At 43.5% G+C, this 23934-nt stretch overlaps 1 protein-coding gene across 2 annotated transcripts; it reads left to right on the forward strand.

Moving 5' to 3' along the window:
* The first annotated feature begins 211 nt into the window (after positions 1-211).
* LOC143365517 (uncharacterized) lies at positions 212-3212 on the forward strand. 2 transcript variants are annotated; one of them, XM_076805758.1, is made up of 8 exons: positions 212-533; positions 643-795; positions 892-969; positions 1038-1118; positions 1194-1289; positions 1365-2169; positions 2446-2860; positions 2945-3212. In XM_076805758.1, exons 1-8 carry the CDS (start codon positions 485-487, stop codon positions 3176-3178), a joined length of 1911 nt encoding a protein of 636 aa, XP_076661873.1. In that variant the 5' UTR covers positions 212-484; the 3' UTR covers positions 3179-3212. The 2 variants fall into 2 exon arrangements, with proteins under 2 accessions (XP_076661873.1, XP_076661871.1); XM_076805756.1 differs by having other exon boundaries at positions 213-533; positions 1191-1289.
* The last annotated feature ends 20722 nt before the right edge of the window (positions 3213-23934 follow it).

The raw sequence follows: 23934 nt of genomic DNA on the forward strand, positions 1-23934 counted from the left end.
TTATAAGAATTCCTCTTACCAATGATGTTGTCGAATACCCTCTTGGCTATCTTACCACCTAATCTTTTCAGTCAAAGTGGCTAATAGTACTAGAGATACAGAGTTGAGCATGTCTTAAAGCATGTCAAAGTAACTTTTACGAATTAAATTAGTAAATGGTTCATCGGTAATGGTTCATTCGGTTCGGTTCGGTTTTGGTTTATATATATCCGTATACTGGTGAAGATTGTTGTTTTGAATAAACACGATTTATTATGAATTACGTTGTTATGATTACACGGAACGATACTTTCGCGAGGTCATCAACAGTGACCCCGTGTTCTGAAAATATACACATTATGACTTCAGAGAAAACTGTGACGATAACATTATTCTTAGTTGTGCAATCGTAGATTGATCATTTAAAGTACATGTGCACGTATCCTGATACGCGCATTCCGGCTTCAACAGTTTGACGAACGCGACAGTACTACGTCCAGTAACTATGAGATTCCAGACATTTTTATTTTTACTTCTCACCCTCTCTGCCATTGGTAAGTACAAACAGTATCGTTTTTATAACGTAGCAATGCGTCTATTTAACCAAATAAAAATTTTATAATTGTTTTATCTGTCAACAATGACGATTATTATTTTCTGTAGATACTATTGCTGCAGGGAGATTCAGCTTTTCTCGTGGTTCTAGTTCTCGTGGTTCTTCTCGTTCTCGTGGTTCTTCTAGTTCTCGTGGTTCTTCTAGTTCTCGTACTTCCGGTTCTTATGGTTCCAATTCTCACGGCTCCAGTGGTTCAAAAGGTAGTAGATCCCATAGTACCAAGAGTTCTCATGGCTCCAATATTTCTTCCTATAGTGATCTTGGTTCTTTAATCCATAATAATCCCTTTTTTCAAGGACCTACACCGGTACATCATACACCTACTAGCTCTGGGTCCGTCTCGAGCAAAACGCCTGCGTCTCATTCGTCATCAGGTATTTTATACTATTATGTAGTTATTATGTAATCTGTTAAAGATCTTAACCGTTCTTCCCAATCTTAGGTGATCGTACCCAGCATCAGCAAAGTACAAACGCTAATACAAATTTCTTGCATGCTGAAGGTGGTGGAGCTACACGACCAGGTAAATTCTATGCATTTGAAATAGAGAATTCATTGCATAAATCATAAGCCTGAATATCTTCCAATTTTCTAGTAGGAAAACCAGATAGTAAACCGGGGACTGTAACAGAATCGAAACAAAGTGCGTCACGTTATGCACCGTCTGCGCCAACAGAGACACACTCGGGTCAAGGTATACTCGACGGACATTACACATTAATCAAACAAAATATGATGAAATACTGTAACAAATATACTTATGTCGTAGGTGGCAATACACATTACGGTCCATGGAGCAATCCTCACGTTGGCACCAACCAACAGAAAGTCCCAAGCCAAACGCATCGTCCTATTGGATTCAAAGACTACGTGTATCCATCTCCCATTCCTCCGGTTCATCAGTCAAGTTCGATGCCTATGGGAAATCCGTACTCCCTGCATCCTCCCGAGAATATCCACGGTGCTTCCGGACCAACTTACTATCCGCAACAACCGCAAATGTTTGCGCAACCCGCGATGCAACCATTTGTACCCGGTCAAACCATGTTGGTAGTGCAACAGGATTCTGGTCGGGATGTAGGACAAATTGTTAAAGAGGCGCTTATCTATTCAACGGTTAACGCAGCAGTGAAGAGTGTGATAAATCCTCATACTCACAATGTTGAAAGCGGATCAGCCAGCAGTCCAGCGTCCACAACTCACATCACGTACAACAATCACTATTTCAATACTCCACCTGGAACGGACAGTACAGCAGGTGGCTCTGTACCACAAGGAACCATTCCTGGTAATAATCCGTCGACTGTTCAAGGAACCAGTACAAGTGGACACACCATTGTACATCATCATAATCATCATCAAGCAACGCAGTCTAATCAGACAGCAACAAACCAAACTAACTCACCCGCTCGCCCCAGCATCGTCGACGATTCTTTCAACAAGATTTCTGACAACGACATCTTCAAGATAACGGAAGAGCTGTTCGCCATGTCGCTTGACATATCCAAATACATCCAGCTGGATTTACAGATACGTTCCACGTCGCCGAACGCGACCGACGAAGCTAAAAAACCGTAAGTCAAAATAATTATTTAAACTGCGGATCTCTATGCATTTATAGGAAAAATAGATCGTGCAATTTCATACGATGGAAAGATTGAACGAATATTAATACATCTTTTACAACTTAACAAACCCACAGTAGAGAGAAATAAATTCCTACTTGGTTCCTACGGCTTGCAACGAATGCAAACAATCTTTATTTTGCGTAAAGATCCGCAGTTTGATAATTATGTATGCCGTTTACCGTTTCGAATATCCGGTGGCATGTATTGAACTTGATTTTACAGATTGTTTAAGATAGATCCGATTCTGTTGAACTACCCTTCGATTTACATAACGCATACTTTGTATGATAAGTACGGGCACGACTTTCGGGATACGGTGAATCGCACGCAGGAGATACGAGAGCATGAGAACCTTTTGATAGACACTTACCTGAATACGAACGTGATGGCGACGGCTATGAAGTGGCTAGGTGATCGAGGGTTTATCGATCCCGATGATTTCGAAAAAAAGGATGTGCTTCGACGCATATGGTTCACGATCTTCAGCGGAAGCACATGCGGATTCGAACGCATTTTCGAGTCAGAGAATTATGGCCTAGGGGTCGTAGGCGTACAAGATTGGCTGTACTTTGCGAACAGAGAGTCCTCGAGACGTATCGATTACATGAACTATGTGGATCAACTGAAACTTGGAACTGTAAGCGATCGAGTAGACAATATCATTAAATGGAATGTAGAAATTGTCACTGATTTTATACGTTATTATAATTTATTTTTTCAGACTGCCTCTCTACTGAAACTGAACTTTGCAATCGACGGAATCGTGAGACCAAACGCGACAATATTCGTGGGCACCATGCCCGAACTGGAAATGGCCTTGTACACTATATGCTTCTACGCGAGATCGAACGATATATGCCCGATTGCGCTCGGTGGAACAAGATTTAATATTTACACCCATTCGTTCATGTATTTCGGAAACTTGGTGCTGGATTTTGGTCGCCCGATGCTCTAAGATAGAACTGGTGTTGTATTCTTGGATGTGCACCTTAACGAAACTCACAATATGTTGTATTTAAAATTAAATTGTTATGGGTAACAATAAAAGTTAGCCAAGAACTTTGCAACATTAAATTTATATATTGTAGACCTAAGGGAGAGAGCACTGCGGCTGTAGGTAAGAGCGAGATCGTGTTGGCTCTCGATATGAGAGGCCAGCGGCACCGACGATCTCGTCGGTGCTGGCAGTCTTTATATATATCTCGTCGGTGCCTATTCCTACATCTCGTCTGTGATATTAGTTCCACAATATTAGTTCCGACCGATACGGTAGGATGTGACAGAAAAATGGTAAGGGGGCTCTAGAGCCCCGCGGACGTGAGACAAAAAAGTACATTGGGTGATTAGTCTACTCCTGTACCTCGTCTGTGGTTTAAGCTTCTCGTCGATCAGTTTCGGCCTAAAGCGTAATTAAATAAAAACTTTTCTATGTCGGTAATTCAGATTGCGAGACACGAAACCTCATATGGTAATTGGTCTACTCCTGCAGCTCGTCTGTGACGACAGACGACACTCCCCAAGGCAACTGTGACTAGTATACAATAATATGTACCCCGTCGTGTTATAGTAGGTTTCTGTAATTTCGACTACTCTTTTGTACATTATAGGAGAACTCGCCAGAGGGCAGTAGGCAAGGAGTGCGAACTGAAGCACAAACAACGGGGAAGCTCCTAAAGCTCCTACACTGTTTTACTAAATTATATTAACATGATATATTATAACTTCAATATTACGACAGCCGATTTATATTTTTGCTTCTTCCAGCAGGAAATGTTTCAGGTATCGAGCAGAATTTTTCCTTCATGCCGACACTTTCAGTACTTTGCACTCTAGAACCAAAAGCAACAAAAGAAATTAGAGTAAATAAATTCACAAACATTCTCAGATGATAATTTTTGACTGTCTAGAACCACAATTGCAATTATTTCAACAGTACCTATGGAAATATTTTTCTAAATATTCGCAATCTGGTTATAATATTCTTACCGTATTATTAAATATTTACCCATTCTATGAACGGGACAGTAAAGAAGGGCTTGCCCCGTCCCGTTCCGGCAAGAGTCAAAGGGTAACCGGCTCCGCGTTTTGTGATTCGAGTTTATTGCTCTTAAGTAGACAGTGGCCATTACCGACAACAAAGGGACGCAACAGCATCCCCCCGGCCGGTGGACCAGTTTTCTGTCAGCGGAAATTGACCGAGAAGATTTTCGAATGAGAGTCAAAGGGTAACTCGGCGCATTTTGCGGTTCGACTGCGGGCACAATAGAGTGGACAGTGGCCATTGTTGCCGGGAAGGCAGCAGCATCCCCATCCGGATGGACCAGTTTCCTAACAGGATCCGCGGACGTGTCCGAGGGCAGAACCTTGCCACGCGAGCGAACAGGTTTCTCTCGGAGGGATCGCACGAGACTCTGTCGACGAATGAAAATGGATCGTGATCCAGATCAGGTGGAAAACTGGTCCATCGCTGGAAGACCCTTTCGAAAAACGGGAGCGAGGCGTCCACGTGCTGCTAGACAGAGCAAAGATCAGAGATCAAAGCAGAGCAAAGAGGCAGGTTCGTGATTCAATTGAGAACAGGTCGTGTTATTGTACTCTTTGCTCCAATTTACAATCAGGATTCTCCTTTGATCCCGAAATCAAGCGAGCAGGTTGCAATCAGTTTTGCGATCACTTTTCGTTGTGGAAAATTATTCTGCATAGAATTATCGACTATCCTATTTCTCTGAACCATTGCGACACGCCAGAGAGATAGATTTACCGAGATTTATCCGGTAGGCCGAGGCCTCTCGAGCTTCCCGGCCCCCACGGGGTATACCCCGCGGTAGTGGGGATAATTCCGCGACGTTTATCATCCGGGCCTTGGCGACATATACAGAGAAATCACTGTATTTGACCGTGTACTTTCTAGAAGTAGAAAAATATTCGGTCTCACATCGATGTTTTCTTTCTACACGAGAGAAGAAATTCCTCGAGCAATCACACTGTGCACGATACGTCTCGTAGAACGATTTTCAAATAGTTTGTCCGCGTCCCACGTCGCAGCCATAGAATCCATTCTCACAGGCTCCTGTCGAGCTGTCCGGTCTTGTTTCCGCGGAGTTTGTCCCAGAGAAAATTCTCGTCACAGCTAAACGAACTGCTCGAAAAAAAGGGGGTTGGGGGCGAAGGACAAAAGAGCCGGAGCACTCGATCAAAAGTGAGGAGAGAAAAAAGAAAGGGAAAATAAAGGCCCGTGACGTGTGTGTCACACGAGACGCCGAAACCAGCCCACATTGGCCACTTCTTTCACCTGTCCATCATCCAGGAGGCTGGCCTTCCTCTCGCCCCCTCCCCTCCCCACCTTGTTCACCCCCGAAACTCGACCAAAGAAGACGACGTCGCGCGTTGAAAGAGGACATTTGCGTTTCCGTGCTCGTACCAGTCATTGTGCGCTTTTATCGGCCGTTTCGCGTTCAGTTCTACCGGGGATTTCGTGCTCGTCGTCGAGAATACTTGAAAAGGGAGCCAACAATAATTGACTGCTTTATTCCGGATTCCGGCGTCGATACGTAATCGCCTTACCCTACGCCGATGCACGCGAGCCGCCTCGAATCATTATAACCGTATCAACGCACGAGATCGCGCATTAGACGCGCAATTGTCTTCCGTACACCCCCCGCCGTACTCAATTCTAACCACGGTGACCAGTGGTGTCGAATAATTAAACAAGCAACATTTTTAAAAGTAATTTCTAAAAGTCTGTGGGCCGTGGTTGAAGACTCTTAACGGATCCATCAATAGCAACAACAATTCCAATTGTGAATCAACGATTCCGCTAGTAACGCCAGCTATCAATTTCGTTTGGGATTATAATTAAGAGAAGATTTTTAAGCTTCCTTTTGGCACGGCACAGTTGTAGAAAACCCTATTAACAGGATTCCCGTTATCACTCTCTTCTACTCCTTTGTCACCACCGGCGCGTAAAGTAGTTGCCGAGCTGAAAACTAGCCTCTACATGATTGAGTCAAGCTGTTAATTGACTCATTTAGTACAAACGTGATCCACAGAGTAGGCGTGATCTTCGTCAAGCTGCTAATTGAACCGTTCAGGACGAGCACGGTCCCCGATACAGCCATGATTTTTCGGAAAGTCATCGGGGGTTAATTCGAGCTCCGTCTGCAGGGACATATGTTTTCCCCGGGCCGGGCCATGAAAAGGTATCAGTATACGTATACGCCGCATTACTCCCGTTCGTATCGGTAACGAGACCGACTTCTACGGCCCCCAGGATTTCGCGAGGGCGGTGTGTGTACGTGCGGTATTGCCGGGACACCCCGTATATAGGGAGGGCGTATTTGTTTTACTGCCTGGCTGCTGGCATTGGTTGAGAACGTGCTCCGCATTCTTGAAATCGTGCCACCCTTGTTACGGCATAGACTCTCCACTGCTCGCCCACCCCCATACCACCCCCCCCTTCGGTCCACCCCGCCGTCAACCTGGCTCTCTCTTCTTTGCTGGCACCAGCACCACCACACCAGGCATCGACAGAAGGATCGTCATCCTTCCCCCTCATACTCGCCCGGCCATAAAAATTCTTGACTCCTGTAATGGTCAGACGGTACGAGCACGGCGGAGCACTCGCATACGTGTTCACCATATTTTTGAATAACGCCGTGGAGATCGCTTTGATGACTGGGGATTGCTGGAGAATGATGGGGAGGACTTTTGTCTGCGGTCTTACCCGGTTGGATGTTTAAAGTTGCTGCTGAATTGGAAATGTCTTTTTAAGTATTTCCCAGCTTGGCAAAGATTACATTTTGTGGAGTCGAATTACATACCTGAAGTTGTGGGAAAATTTAGTTACATGATGTGCTTGCGTGCGGGGGCTAGACAAATATACAGACTATTCAATAAAACAAAGTTTTCTTCACCGTATTAGGATTTGAGAAATATTCTAAAAACACAATGAACGATTCAGTAATTGTTGTTGTCACAGTCTAATATCTTGTCTGTCTTTTTCTATGTTAACAGATTTCATGTACAGGAGAAAGTAAACTAATTCGGACCAGTGCCTAGGATGAACAGCGACTCTTTAAGCAAAATACAAGTTTTGATTACAAGGTTTCATGTTTCACTTCCTCAATTTTGTCACAAATAATAAAAAGATACTATGTATAAATTACATATCTGAACTCTAACAAAAGGACTGTTTTGTTAATGATGTTGACCGACTAGGCCAATTAGGTTATGCCAGTTAGGTTTAATTTATGTGGTATCACAGGATCCCTCGGTGTCCAGTCCCACCTCTGCAAACAAGGAAAGCGTGATGGCGGTTTGCGCTCGCAAAGAGCGTAAATAAATGTTCGAGGTTAATCGGTGAAGCGGGCTCGTTTTTCTCCGGTCGGATCGTAAAATTCTTATCTTCCTCGACAGTCCTGCCGTTCCCCTCGAAACAATACGGTGTATCTGATTTCCGAATGCGCCGGTGGGTGGCTCTCGGTGTCGTCGCGCGGTGGACGGACTCTGTTTTCCGCGAGTCGCGGCGCGATCCGCGAGACGGTAAAAATATTGGAACAACCTGGGCCAGAGGGCGCGGAGGAAGGACACGGCTGAAGAGTCCGGCGTTCTGTCGATCCTAATTTATGGCCGGGATTTCAGGCGTTTATGCCTTTCCGATAAGGTCGTGAACGCAGATGCTGTGCCTGCGCCGATGGATCTTCTTCTTCAATCTTCTTTTTCTTCCTCTCCGTGTCGAGCCACGGCTTGACGATAGGCTGCGGCGAAGTGTTGCCGCGAGATTGATTTTTTTTCTGGCGGCTTAAATGACGGTTGTATTCCGCCTGCACTCGATCTCACCGTGACTGGGTTTGATGAGCTGTTACGTTGAAGGAGTTCCGACGATTTTATAATTACACTGGCTAGAGCTAGAGGGGAAGATGGCGCTTTGGTTCTTATGCTACAGGTTTTATTTAGTGTTTCTGGTCCGTTCTTAACACTAGGTTCACGGAGCACTGAAAGTGGCCAGTTTGGATTATTTTATAAAAATATCGAGAATATATTCAGCCAGATTTTAGCAGCTTATACTGTAATGTATGTTCCAAGGAATAAAGGTGGTAAATAAATTTCCTATAAATGCAGTTTTACAATCATGTTGAATTTATCGCGGTGCACTTGCGCTCGACTTGTTAATAAACATATACTAGAGCTACTTTAACACTTATTTATTAATATAAACGTAATTAATACAAAGTAATATAACACGAGGACTAAATAACAATACTGATGTTTCCAGATCACACACTCGGTTCAATATGACCGTTACAACGCTATTCATTCTACCGATTCAAACAAAAACGCAACACACCAGTTACCAACCAGTTACAAACAGACTCAGGGGTGCCAACCTAAACCTAGATGATGATTATTTTTCACAAATCACAATAATTGCAAATTAAAAGAAAGCGTCATTTTGAAGGGTCTCGTGAATCTAGTGTTAAAATTCTTGTATTTACAGTTGCGTTAAGTTAATTTCTTCCAAATAGTTGTGCAAGGAATTCTAGAATAATAGTTCGCCTATTTTCAATATCAAAATATTGGAGCTCCAGTTACAGTATCAGATTGTACCGAAACGTATCTAGCAACGCATACAGAAAATATAAAATATTTTATAGTATGTAGACATAATAGATGGGTGGATTTTCTTAAAAAATTGAACTAGGTTAGGATATGTTTGGCGAGAGAAAATTCACAGGCTGTTTCATATATTTATTTATCCTTTTATATTTCATATATTGTCCGTAAAAAGTTTCGTTTCGTACAAGTGTTGAGATTGTAAGTATTTTTATCGGGGTGTGAATAGATTAGGAAACGGGATGCTGTTTATAAAGAGGACGAGTTCTGTCGCGTCCCCACGGCGGTGCTCGAACTGGTAATAAATTTCATTGCAATTTCCCAATCGATCAGTCAACGGCCACGATAATATTTGTTTAAGGGACAGACGACCGGAGATTCGATAAAATTGGAAATTTCGGCTTTTTTCCGTCCACGGGAGGGGTGTTAAATTCCCTGTGAGATTCAATTGGTCGACGGTCCGTGGCGGGCACAGATTTCCTGCCCGGAAGAACCAGCAAGATGGGTTTGTCCATGGTTTTCCATGGCACCGACATTTTCCTGTCTGTTTGCTTCCATCTCGTTAAATGCGATAATATTGCTCACGTTATCAGTCCACCTTTAAAATGTATTTATCAAACTAATGATAACAGGAGTCTGAAATGCACAGTCGAATTTATTTTCATCCAAAATTTGCAATTTTATTCACGAGTATCTGTTTTAAAAATTTTTGGATGTTCAAATCCGCTAAGAAAAAGGGTTAAAATTTGAAATTTTAACACTTACTCTATTGCGTTTTGTACAGGGAAAATAAATTATAATTTCTTAAACATCTCCAGTGTAATAGTAGTAATAATTGTTCACGACCAATTTCAGGAACGCAACTCGAATATTTCAAAAGTGAAAAATTCAAGAATAATCCAAAATGAATCCTGCAGAATGAAACCGTCCGATGAATTGACTGTGTCAAGGATTGCAATTTGAAATGAAGAAATTTACCACAGTTCGAAGACTCAATTCTCAAATTGAACAAACTTTTGAACCCAAACGGACATTGCACAAAGGTCAAAGCGATTAATAGGCCAGGTAGCGTCAGGGGTGGTTGTCCAAAATGTCGAACGACCCGAGGAACGATTCGACACAATCAGAGTCGACTGCGGCGTCGGGAGGGCTCTTCAAATTTTAATATCCCAGTCCACCTTTCTTCGTAAGTTGTTTTCCATCCCATGAATCACGCTAGTTTACCCTCAAACCAGCGTTTCGACAAAAATGAAAGCGTCCCGCCGGCACTTTGTACAGGCCAGGAACTGCGACTTCCAAGGGAGAGTATCGATATAGCTACTCTTCTTACTTTTGGCTACTATCCGCGGAAGTCGATGAGAGAAAGAGAGAAAGAGAGAAAGAGAAAAAGAGAGAAAGACAGTCGGAGGGTGCAGGATGGGACGGCGAGGAAAGAGAGGAGGGGGTTTACCGGGGGGATAGAGGATGGCCAGAATTTATAGCGTCTTTTGCGATCCCGGCGGGTAGGGATGAGGCCGCCACCCCTCAGACTCAATGTTTTCTGCAGGGAAAGTCGGAAGTCGAGTCGAACCCTGGCCAGGACTAGCCGTATCCCATACGTCTTGCTAACAGACCGGATAGGTTTGGTCGGCGACCCGCCTGGAACAAAAAATTCCTGAAAATCTCCCGATGGTTTTTCCGCGACCGTCCCCGGCCACGATCATCGGTCCAGCATCCAGCGATTTTCCTAGGCTCGTTTCGTTTCTTAACTCGCGCCCGCTCGGACACAATCGATTTTCGAACGGAGCCTCGCGTGGACAATACGTCCGCGTTATCGGGTAGATTTAGTTGGACGACCGGGTCCCTCCATTTTCCGAATGGACTTCTGACCCAACCATCCCACGGCTCACGGGGATGCTTTTTATTAGACTCCGGCAGGATCACCCGGTATACTCGTGTGGTCGTACGTGTGCCGATGTGTGCGCACCCAGACGCGGGCGAAACTCGCGTGTGGAGGTGTCCCGTGTATACGCGACGGCAGTGGCCATGTTCGGGGTGGAGGGACAGCCCCATTCGCCAAATTAACTGCGTTAGACCGGGACCCCGGAATTCTTTACGCTTTCCACGACCTACGACCGGCCATTTTACGCTGGATTTTTCAACGGTAAGCCCGGTTTTCGGCCTCCCCGCGACGGGACTCGCACCTTGTTTTCTTATTTCTGCCGTTTGATTGCCCTCCGCGGAGCGCATTCAACTCGAGGGTGTCCTCTTCACGATCCTGCGTCCGGACCGCTGATATTTATGCAATTTTCTCTGTTTATTCGACAAGCGAAAAATACTCAACTCGGAAACTATGATTTCCTCGGAAACTCGGATTTTTCGAATTATTTAAACAACGATTATAGTCCGTTCATCGATAGAAGACACTCGAAAGAAACCAGTGGTCATAATAGTTGTCCACTCCGTTCCTATGTTGCGAGTCTAAAATAACAGGAGTGGGGAGGACAGCTATTATGATTATACCCGTATCTCAGTTGTCTTCTTTTAATTTTAATGAAAATTCTTTTCATTTTTTATAGTTCACAAATTACAAAAATAAAGCAAACTAGCCGAATTTTCAATTAAAAAAAAACATAAAACTTTTAACTGTCTTTTTGGTACTTTTCTCTTACCAATGTCTTAAACTTGCCAAAAAATAATGTAATACCGGTTTGGAGAATTTTTAAAATTGAAATTTCGGAACATTATGAATTTAAGAGCAATCTAAAAAGCTGTCCTCTACGATAAAAGTCCTGCACCGAATCACGCTGATCCTTCAACGAGTTAATTGCTGAGGCGATATCATTTGCGAATCTTTACTGGCTTGTGTTTGTTCGTCACGGTCCAGAAGGGGGCTAAGAAGGGGCACGAATTCAATTTGTTTAGCATTTGGAATTAATTAACAGGATAAAAAGTTTCACGCTCGTTTGACCGTGTAACTCAGGTTTAACTGCTTCGTTATACGATGTTCCGGGGTTCGTGTTTCCGGCCACGAGAGTCGCGCAACTTCGCCCGGGAGCTTTTTTGAACGCGGTGAAAGTGCATAATGCGAGAAACTTAAGTAACGATTTCACTGGGAAACTTCCGCGCGACGAGACTTTAAAGGCGAGCGCCCGAGACGGCGGCTTAATCGAATCGCTAATGTTTGCAAAATCTTTGTTCGAGACGTCTTAAAGAGAACAGGACGAAGCGGGCCGTCCGCGTTGCGCCGTGAGAAACAACGATCCTTTAATCCGAGCCCAAAGAAACGGCAACCATGCTCGAACAAAAAAAAAACGAGCTCGTCTTTGTGTCGCGGATTTTCGGACAAATGAACTCACGACCGGAGACTTTTGCTGACGAGAATTGTCCGACAGAAATAATTTTTATTCGGAGGATGTGTGTAGACTTTAGAATTTTTCCGGGACACTAAATCCTCGATATATGTCAGTAACATGGGTCTTGATGTCGTTTACGGTCCAGGAGGATTCTTTCCGCCGAACGTAGAAAAGGCCAGCGTAGCTTCTGGGCCCCCCACGGGGTATACCCCGCGGCGGAGGGGTTAATTCCGCGACATTTATCGGTCATGCCTCGGCGACATATATAGAGAATTCGCTATAGTTCTCTTAAATTCAGAGGTCTTCTTTCAATACTTATCATTTAGTCAATTCTCTTTTTTAAAATTATTTATTGTGGGTTCGACAATAGTAAAGACAAATAGAAATTGTCGTTTTTTTAATTTTCTGGCCTGCACATGGTCCACGGATTAATTAATAATTTTTACAATCTTCTATGTAAAGCGTTATAAAAATTTGTGCCATTACTTCAAACATGTGTGAACAGACATGCAAAATTTCAAACTGTTAGGTTCGACGGTTTTCTCGAAATTAATTCCAAAATGTCTATTGCGCACGCGCTGCAAATGCACGTCGAGACTAGAGTATCCCCTTAAGGGGTTTGCTCCCTTTTGCACTTTTTCTTATAACAGAATGAAATTAGGGTGAAACTTGGAGTACAGCCTTTATTGCAGCAAAGAGTTCGTTATTCCAAACATGTTTTTATTGGAGCAAGTAGAGACAACTGAAGGGTGTCCCAAAATGACCTGACATTTTAAATTGTGTGCCATTTTTTCTGTGGCGAACATACAGTACTAATCTTTGACAACTGGCATCAGGAAGTATGGAGGTTTAGTCATGGAGAATTACACGATCGAGCGACGCATAGAAATTGTGAGAATTCACCACGAAAATGGTGAAGACTTTGCACAGACTACTAATAATGCTAAAATATGCTAAATATAAGTGCTTTCACTTGTAGTTATTTTTGTACTTAAATATAATAAAAAAAGTTTGGTGATAAAGGCCTTCCTTTCATATTTCCTTATGATGCAAATGGATTAATAAATTAAAATGTCAAGGTCATTTTGGAACACCCTTTACTTATTTGCGATTTTAAGACAAGCCTTGACTCGTAGTTATCCTTCTTAAATCGATTAATTACACGGTCCACGAATTAATAGAGTAGTGTTTGATGCAATTAGGGTATTTTACAGTATTAAAAACGAACGCCCGGTTAATTATTCGCCGGCGTAACGTCGGCGTGTAATGGCTCGGTTCGTGGAGCGAGGATCGCGGGGTCTCGTAATCCTAAGCGGCCGAAAATCCCTATCAATCGGTGGAAATCATCTCTGGCTCCTTCCTGTATCCTTTCTCGTTAAATCCCCGGTCGGTGGCCGGTCCATCCTGCGCGGCAGGAATATCCCACGTTCGATCGCGAATAACTTTCTGAATAGGTGATCACGTAAAACTGATTTAGCAATTTGCCCATTCCGGAGCGGGCGCGCGATCTTAGTTCAAATTGAGTATAGTCCAAGTCTTACTCGGGTGAACCACTACTAATCCAATTCCAGAGATCCCAAGACGTCCCTGGCCGTAGGGGGTGGCACGAGGGTTGTTGGGCGGGGGTGGATGGAACGAGAGGAGGACGAAAGAGAAAGAGCCGGTATAGACAGAAGGTGAAAGAGGACCGGCGGCGGCGGCGGCTAGAGGAGAGACGATACGGAGGGAGCGGGAGATTGGGGGTCGGAACGGGGGGGAGGCAAAGGGAGCGAAAGCAGAAGGACGAAAGGTAGTGGGGGGGGGCGGGTGGTGGGTTTCCAGGCGAAGATATAATATCGCCTATGCAAATAGCCTTTGGACTTAGACCGGCTGAATATACTTTAGGGCTCGTAGCTCGAGTTAGACCGCATCGTATTTTCCGTGGGGGATGGAGTTCCCGTGTGCAGACTCTCTTAAAAAATTCCATCACCGGGACGTCGCTCGTTACGCCGTTGTTCGACAAAAGTCCTTCCGCGAACGGACCGTTGCACGATCCTTAAGCAAAACTTTCCGCCGAGTTACGTGAGAATGGCCGAAACGCCGCAACGCTATCCCGGCCACCTTGAACCTCGAAATTTCCCGCGCAATCTTTGAACCTTGCACCGGCTAATGCTTTTTCTACCTCGCGCCGTATTTCCCCTCCCCCCGTAACCGCTCGCCTCGCGCCGGAAAAACTTCCTCCCTGGATCACAATTACGTTGCTCCCATTAACGTAGCTCGGGTCACACGCTCGGGCTTCCACGCGAAATTTTAACACGCTGTCCGCGGTTTTGCGGATCCGGTACTGCAATTTAGAAAATGCTCAACTTCGGTACAGCATCTTCTGCTACCTCCATTTTTATAAACAGCTCGTTCTCGAAATTTGCGTTGTTATAGCTGTATGTTGAATATTTTTTTGTTTTTTTGTTTAAGGTCTTCAGACTCTTAACTGTTACAATGCCACGGAGTAGAGGGAAGAACAGAAAGTGAGAGAAATTGAGTGTACCAGTGAGATATGGATTAGATAACTTTGCACTCTTTGAAAAATTAATGTGTATAAATACTAGTCTTGACATTAGGTTCCGCTATAAACATAGCAACATTTAGATGGTAGTTGGTAGCCCAACGTTGAGTATTTAATGGCTAGACTTGCAGTAGAGCATGTGCAAATTTATTAATTTGTCTGTATTATTAATTTCAAGAGGTTAGGAATAATTTGGAGAGGGATGATATTTTAGGAAATCTTCCTTACCTGTTCACTTTTTAACACTATACTATACTTGCTATGCTATACTAGGCTATACTATACTGTACTGTATTGTACTATACTAATACTATACTATAAATACTATACTATACTTACTATACGATACTATGCTATACTAACTATAGTATACTATAAATACTATACTATATTGAAGCTATTAATACATAAAAATTCGCAGTCTGCAGATCGCAGAACTCAGACCTAGGTCAATTAATATTTTTACCTCTGCCTAGCAGAAAATCATTAGTAGGTTTTTCAATAATTCTGCTCTATCTAAAAGAAGCTTGATCATTTCTTTTTAAAGAACATTTTATAGGAAAAATATTTACATCTCGGAATATATTTGGTAACACTGTAGGAAATCCATCACGTTCAAAATAAATATAATTTTCACACTATGGGCTCTGATAATTCGATCATCGACAGTATTCAAAGTTGTTCATGTCAGAAATACAAGGCTGCTGATATATAAGGAATTTGTGATTGATTTGTAGGAATAGTATTTGAGAAGCAAAATTGTGTTGCATATCTGGCTACATACACCAGTAATAATTTAATAAACCAAGTTCAGCATCGAATTTTAAGACGAGTTGATTCAAAATGTTTTCGGTTTCCATGGGAAGTAGTGTTTAATTTGCATCGTATTGGTACGGGCGCTATAACGGAACACCATAACGAGGAGAAAAGAGAGCGAGATAGAGAGAGAGAGAGAGAGAGAGAGAGAGAGAGAGAGAGAGATACAGAAAGAGAGGGACACGTAAGCGGCGAACGTAACTGATGAAGCGCGAAGGGGTGCGAAAGGGGAGAACGGAACGGGGCGGCTGTAAAACCCGGGGGGAGAAGTCGAGGTTAGAGACGAGGTAGGGGAAGGGAGGCCGGGGGGAGGGTGAGCAACATTAGGCAGGGTTTCCAGACGAGACGAGGGTAGGACGTTTGAGGTCAGTTCGGGGCGGTTTTTTCAACCCCCGGACCGAGTCGCTCAATACCAAGCCGCCCCTCGACTGACCAATGGTCGTCCTCCGGCCCCCACCACCTGGACCGGCTGACCAGCCAGCCGATTGGACGAAAACCTCCCAAGGGATACTCTATCCGGCAAGGATACTCACGGCCCGAATCCTCGAGACCAGCTAACTAACCGGAGAGAGGAGAGATTACGTACCGGGTGGCACGTTCGATATCGGGGATTCCGTCCGAAGAGATATTCGCTGCTGGCCTTGGAATTCTACCGGTGGAGTCTCATCTGGCAAAGGAATTTCTGATGAGGGATTACAACGAATTTACACCGTTGAATTCTGTCCTGATTATCTTCCGCCGAGCCCTGCCGGAATAACTCTTGAGAGACAGGCGGCCGGTCGAGCGAGCCGCGTTCCCTAATTGATTTTCGGTAAACGTTCCCGGGCCAGCTAGCAAATTTTCACGTTCCTTCGGGGCCGCCGTAGAAATCCGTTCGATTGTCCTGTTCGATCGCGGGACGGATCGGTTTCGCGGGACACTTTCTAATGGAAATTCGATCCGCGTCCAAGCGGATACCGTTCGTCAGTTCGAGCAGATACGTACCTCCTCGGCGAGGCAACATCGAACACGTTGGAAACTCGATACACATATTCCGCTCCGGAAAAGTTCGACATTTCCTGCCGCGTCACCCGCTAGACAGCGAAAGATGGAAACCCGGCGTCGTTGGACGCGGCGTCGCAGCGAGCCGTATGTCGTAGTGTTTACGAATGTTATCAGCATAATAGTGGGACACCCTATACCCGTCCAGCGGCACCGGTCGTCCCGCTAGTTTGCTCGAGATGATATCGGGCGTCTCTCCTTTTCGTTAGGTTCCGCCGTTACTAAAGCAAATGGGACTTGAAACCCTGCCAAAATTCAGATCAAGCCGCCGACTTAAAGACACCTTAAAGCAACCGAGCACCGGGACGAGTGCCGGACGGCCTAGGAGCGCGACAGGGGGTGGGGGGTGGGGGTGGGGGTGGGGAAAATGGACAGAAACCTCCAACCCCCGGGCTAGTATCTCTCCGCCCCAGCTGATGGAACAGCGGCGCGGAAATTTCGTGCCGCGGCGCGGCGTTCACGCTGGAAATGACGTCGCGGGTTAATTTCGATCGATTTCCGACCGCGCGGTTACCACGGCGGATCGCGTTTTCCTCTTTGAACTTCCGGCCGGGCGGCTGTTTATCGGCGTATTGGAAATTCCCTGTCCCCTTCGGAGATACGTCTCGCGACAGAAAAAAAAACACGAGCCTCAGCAAGCCGGCGCGAGGTTATTGTTAAGAAACAAACACTCCGCGGGGAACAGGCAGTCAAACGTCCTCGGCTCTCGAGAGTTCTCGCGTACCGCCGCACAGTGGGCGAAAATGCCATTTAGGCGCTCTAAAATAATAACTTCGGAACCGTTCGAGACAATTGAATGAAATTTAATAGGTAAAAAGGTAACATTTATAGCTTCAAATTGCAACAAAAATCAATTTGAATTTACACGGTGTTTATTAATTACACAGGTTTTAAACAAATTCTAGAATAAGTGGAATTAATATGCCTGTTCTTCTGCATTAATATTCCTGAAGTACATCTGTAATTTCTAGTAGATTTGTTGGAAGTTGTCGCAAATGAATTCTTTTGCATTGTTTGGTCAACTAATCATAGTTTATCAGAGTATAGTCGGTGTAAGGTTCTATTAGGTTCTTGGTGAGACGTGCATGTTTATAGTTCAAATTTCGGCGAAAAACTTGTGCTCACTTGAAAAAACTATAATTTTCAAAATGTAATAACAATTACTTGTTTCAACATTGTTTTAAATCCTAGAAGATGTAAGCTTTCGTATTGTCTAAACCCAACTCAGCTATTTCTAATAGTTTTCTTTTAAATTGCACTTGAATATTGGAAAAATCATGTAAAAGGTGACAATGTCACGTTCTTAATTTTTCCCTCGAACTTTGCCCGCCTCCTGTGGGTCGTGGTGAGGGGGTGAAAATTTTTTTTCGGATTTGCTTCCTTTGGAATATTCTTAAAACATCCCCATCACTCATTTATTTAAAAACAAAAAAAAAAGTGTTCCATTTTCGAGCGCCGAAATCGCGTTTTGCAAACCTCGATTCCATTTTTATGAATAAAATTCGCAACGGTCTCCTCTCGTACGGACACCCCCGTCTCTTGGAAAAGAATGATCGCGGACTTATCTTTATGCCCCGGACGAAATAGAGATTTTCGAGCGCGATTAGTTTTGGGAGGTTCTAGAATTTTTCGTGGAGCAAGGTGTCCAAAAATTGATGGTCGAGACGTTTCGCAATCTTTTCCGCGCGACAGGTATTTCTCTGATTATTTTTTTTTAGCCTTCTTTGGCGGGTCTTTACTCGTTCCCCGGCGCAGACAGGACTGGCTGGGCCGGGGCTCAAGCCCACGGGACTGGGATCAAAGGAAGAATTATCAGGGTTCCGAGCGCGGTCCGGGATTTGGTCCCGTAGGAGACTTACCACATGTAAATAAGGACAGAGCCTCTGTAGCTCGCTCCTGCCCTGCGTAAATAACATTTTTCCGATAGCGCCGGAATAACCCTCCGCGTCAGTCCGCTGCAAAATCCTACCGCCCGTCTGCACGACGAGCTTTTGTCGCTTGTTTCGCCTCGGAACCCCGGGAAATTGCTGTTCCGATCTTTACCGTGTTGACCAATGGCTGAACGCTGTTTGTCCGCGTCGAGCGGACGCCGTTCGGCCTTTCTCGCCCTCCGATATTCCTCTGGATCATCTTCCTGCATCGTTTTAACGGCCGCCTGGAAATAAAGATAAAAAGATAAAAGATGCCAAGTGTCCAGACTTTTCATTCAAAACTTCTAAAACACGTTGTTTAACGCTAGAACCGCCGGATTAGTCGAAATGACTGGTTCCTAATTTTTTCTTTCAGAATTGAGAAATGTTTACCATGTTCAGAATGGAATTTTTTACCATTCTCTTTGAAATGGTAAAAATGTTTTCGTCAGAAATGTTTGACTGGACTTCATCGTTGAATGAAAATGGTGAGGGATCCAATTACCGTGGAGGTACCAATTACTGTGGCTATATTAATTATACTTGTTTTAAAAGCATAATGAATATTAAAAAAGAGATATATAACATATATTTTAGCTCATTTTATCGAAAAAATGTAATATTTATTTTTTAGTATTTACTACGATTTAAAAATAAGTATGATTAATGTAGGTTCAGTAATTGGGTCCCTTACCCTATGAGGTTTGAACAGATGTAGTGTGGTCGTTATTACAAAGTGGTATACATCAGTTGTATTTATTACTCGGTAGTTCTAGTGTTAAGACTAACGAGGAAAATTTACGTGAAAAGTTTTGCACAATATTGGAATCCATTCTAGTGCCATTTTCACAATCCAATTAACCCCTTGCACTTTTACTTTACAGGAACTAGAACTTCTCTGACTATCACAATTTCTTAGCAGAAAAAGAAAATTTATATTTATGCCTACGTATTCCCCAATTGTTGTAATTGTCGGCTGCAGATCTTTATGCAAAATAAAAGTTGTCTGTATGACTTATCTATCACAATTTCTTAGCAGGAAAAGAAAATTGATATTTATGCCTACGTATTTCTCAAATGTTGAATTGTTAACTGTGGATCTTTATGGTAAATAAAAGTTGTCTGGATACATCGTAAGACACAGAAGCCGAATAAAATTGTCCTTTTTAATAACACACTGATATCCTTAAATTCTTTTAATACTTTCGCTGTCTTAAATTGCATCCACTAATTTTTGTTGTAATTGCACAAAATTCGCAGTCTAGTTATACGTATATCGACAACATTTAAAGAGAATTTTATTTTGGTTCAAAGGAAATTAATAGCAAAGTAGATTCTGCTCGAAATCTCTATCACTAGTCTCAAGTTAATAAATTTTTACGCTACAATATACTATCTAATTAATATTATTAATTACACTATCTTATTAATATTATCAATTTATAGTCTTAAGTGTATTTTTTTAAAGATTCTACTACGCGATCGGCTTATAAAATTTTCTAAAAACAATCGATGGTTAAAATTGCCGTTGCCATAGGGTCAACACAGACCCGGGCGCCGCGCAGGTCCGAGGGTTAAAATTTCGAATAGTAATTTCTAGTAATACGTTTGAGGTCACAGTCGAGTGGAAAGGGTCGTAAGATTCTACAAATAAATGTAATATTCTTTGTCTCAAGGAAATAATACAACTGATTTCACAGAAGCAACAAGGACAAATTTTCGATTAGAACTGTTTCAAGGGATGATTCTGGCTTGAAAAGGGTAATCGACGATTTTTTCTCTATATATGTCGCCAAGGTCTGCATGATAAACGTCGCGGAATTACCCCCACTACCGCGGGGTATACCAAGTGAGGCCTCGGACGCCTCGGACCGTAAACATAACCCGGTTATGTCTCCTAGACTCTAGGACCAAGAGGATACAAGACTGACAAGACCCGTGTTGTTGACATATATCGAGAATTCGCTGTAGGGGGGATATATTAAACATTAAATACCCATCGCGCAGTTTCATCAATCCCACGCACGTCCCAAATTCCAAAACAATGGCGGCTCGCTCGCAGGGGTGGTTTCTATAGGTTGGTTCTAATCAGAAACAATGGGGCGAAAAAAGCGAGCGGGAAAGAGTTTTCGGGTGGACCGTATATTCGTGCGTTCGTAAATATGCGACGGTCCCTGATTTTTCGCGGTTCTCGTTTACTCGTTCGTTTTCATCCCCTGTCCGTGCACCCCTCGCCGCACCACCACCACCACCACCACCGGCAGCAGCAGCAGCTCGCATTCGCATTTCTCCTCACGCTCTCCTTCTCGTTTCAGCGGTCTGCGCGCGAAAGAGAGACGAGGATTTTTGTTTTCCCTCCTGGTGGTCTCCTCTTTTTTCTTGCTCGGCCAGCATATTCGGCGCGGTTGCGGCGTCGGCGTCGGCGTCGGCGTCGGCGTCGGCGTCGGCGTCGGCGGTAGCGGTGGCGGCTCCGCGTTTCAAAATGTATGCAAAAGACCGGAGCACCCCGCGCATCCTAACACGGTACACACGCCGGAGAAAATCGCCGGTGTTACCTGCCCGATCGTTTTCTTTTCGTCGACCCTTCGTCCTTTCGTTTTATCACCGTGAACGAGAAGTAACGAGCACGACGGCGGAACCTCGCCGCTCTCTTTGGATGCCCGAGCGCTCGTTACGGGCTCGGGACGGACTGGTTTCGAGGCGGGTCGAAGGTCGAGGTCGACGGTACATTTTCCACGGACTGTACTCGGGTCCGGTACGGTCGGCGTAGTTACCATCGATTCGTGGCCGCAACTGTTTCGTCGTTTAAAAAAGGAACGCCTCGAGTCCTGGGGTGGAAAGACATCTTTCCCCCCGACATATATTTCTGTTTGTCCAAGGGGCCAGGCAACAGCTTCCCAACAATATGGGGTCATTTTACGTGTTTTCTTACATGGGCGCAGGTCGTTGTCCCGGCCACCCACCCTCTCCCACCCCCCCGAGCGCGACCCCTTCTTGATATCGATATTTTCGCGGCGAGCCTGCTTCCGATACCAGGATATTCGCTTCAAACTCCGGGAACGGCCAATAAAAATTGTTGAGTTATTGTTGCTCCAGAAATTGCACGCTGATCCGGACAACAGGCGAGAATTGAAAACCGGAGGCGTGATTTATTCGCTCCGGGCTCACGGTATTTGCTTTAACATTAAACGTTTACCACCACCGGCCAAATGACCGGTTCTAGATTTTTTATTTTGACCATTTTTGAAATTATAAAGATGATTTCATGATCAATGATTCGATAAATATCTTTAGTAGAGCACGCATTGCAATAAGAACTGCGCAAAGTCTAAATAAATTAAATATTGTCATTTTTATAAGGCAACATGTACCTGTTACATTTATAGCTCGGTACGTTTAGTGTTAATCTCGAAATATAAGACACGAAATTACTGGTTCGGTGTTTAACCCTTTGCGCTCGAAGCTGTTTTAACCCCTAAACGAAACATTTCTTCCCACCTAAAATATTTCCCTTCTACATATTTTTTTTTCATGGTTTACATACAAAAATGTTGGAATCTACTCGTACAGTACTGGAATGTTTAGTAATTTATTAAATACAATAGAAGTTTAATAATGTAGAAAATAGTTTGAATAATGATACAACAATTTTTAGTGACGCATTACAGTTGCCAATCGAGTACTAAGGGTTAATGTATGTTTATCAGAAAATTTGAATATTCGTGACTAATTGCAACCAACCGGAGTAAAATAGAAATTTATTTCATCCCTTAGTCGGTTTAATAGGCTGATGATAATATAACTGTTTTGTATTTGATCTACTCATTTTTCTCATTACAAATTTAAATTGTTGTGTTCTAAATGTAAAGTAAATCCCTTCGTTCGATGTTTCCCTTACGAAAAAGGAATACGTTATCTTGATAAATCTATCGCCCAAACAGCATTGTTACTATTAAGATGTCCGATCTTCCACAACTGGTACAACAAAAAGAGTGTTTGTTCAGAAATCAATAAATATTTATTCACTTATTTTCACTTATTATTCACTTATTCCTTTCCCTGCTGAATAAAATCCAGTCAAATAAAAATATTCATTCAACGCCTCGCTACGATAGAACCATCAATACAAGAAATAAAATTGGGAGCATAATTTTGAAAAAATTCTCACAAATGCTCTGAAGACTTTTCTACACTGTGAACGAAAGATTTCCATTGGTTCGCTTGCCTGTGACCAGTGACCAGGATAATAAAGGAGAAAATGTCTGTGGAGTATAAATCACTAGATAAAAATTTGTCTGCATCAATTGCAAGGCACTTGGGAATTTTTTTGTCTCTTCAGCAATCTAAAAAAATTTGAAAATTTCATATCAATATTCTCTAACTCTTTTAAGGTTATATACTCTATATTTTTCTCCTAAATGCATGAAATCTAATAACTACGAATTACGTAAGGAGCACATAAGAATACCTTTTTACTATGTACAGTGAATTCTCGATATATGTCAACTGCAGTGTCGTGTATCGTCCAGGAAACATACCCGTGTTATGTTTACAGTCCGAGGTGTCCGAAGCCTCACGGGGTATACTCCGCGGTAGTGGGGATAATTCCGCGACGTTTATCATCCAGACCTTGGCGACATATATAGAGAAATCACTGTATATTGATGTTGCTCAGATGTTGCACGATAAAATCTATAATATGTTAAAGTAATAATTTTGATCTGTTTGAAGACTGATAAAGAAACCGTTAAATGCGGTAATTGAATAAAGCGTGAGCTTCGTGGACCCTCACGGGGTATACTCCGCGGTAGTGGGGATAACTCCGCGACGTTTATCTTGCAGACCTTGGCGACGTATATAGAGAAAGTAGTTCATTGAAATATCCGCATAAGTATTTTGCAATATGTGGCTTCTGAAGAAGATTATTGACAGAAGTGGGGAGCTATAGTCCGCAGCGAGTAAGATCCACAAAGAGAACTTTTTAGATTTTTGAATTGCAATCGTCCAAAATAGGTAGCATATAACGCGTTAACATCGCCGCGGGTTAAGAGTGCAGCGCTCCGGAGTGTCCCCGTAGCGACTCCAGTCGGATTTGCTTAAACAATTCCGGGGTCCCGTCCGGCGACTGCAAATCGAGCAATTTTGCGGCGCGGATTTATTGGGGCGGTAAGTCTTGCGAGCAACTGTACCGCTTCTAGCCGGTGTGCCACGGACCGGGCCAGAGTGGATCCTCCGCGGTGCATATTGATTTACGATAATTTCATTATTTTCCCGGGAGGTTCTTGTAACCGATTAACGTCTCTTCGGGGGGCAACTGTCCGCCAATTGAAATGCAAACGATCCCGGCGTTATCTCGTTTCTTTCGGTCGGCCAATTTGACTTCGTTTCGAAGATCGTTCGAGATTGAGAACTTCCTGAATCCACTGGCTCTGGCTATTTCTGCCAACTTTTCTCT

The sequence above is a fragment of the Halictus rubicundus genome, chromosome 2 (assembly GCF_050948215.1).
Source record: "Halictus rubicundus isolate RS-2024b chromosome 2, iyHalRubi1_principal, whole genome shotgun sequence".
Classification (NCBI taxonomy): Eukaryota; Metazoa; Arthropoda; class Insecta; order Hymenoptera; family Halictidae; genus Halictus; species Halictus rubicundus.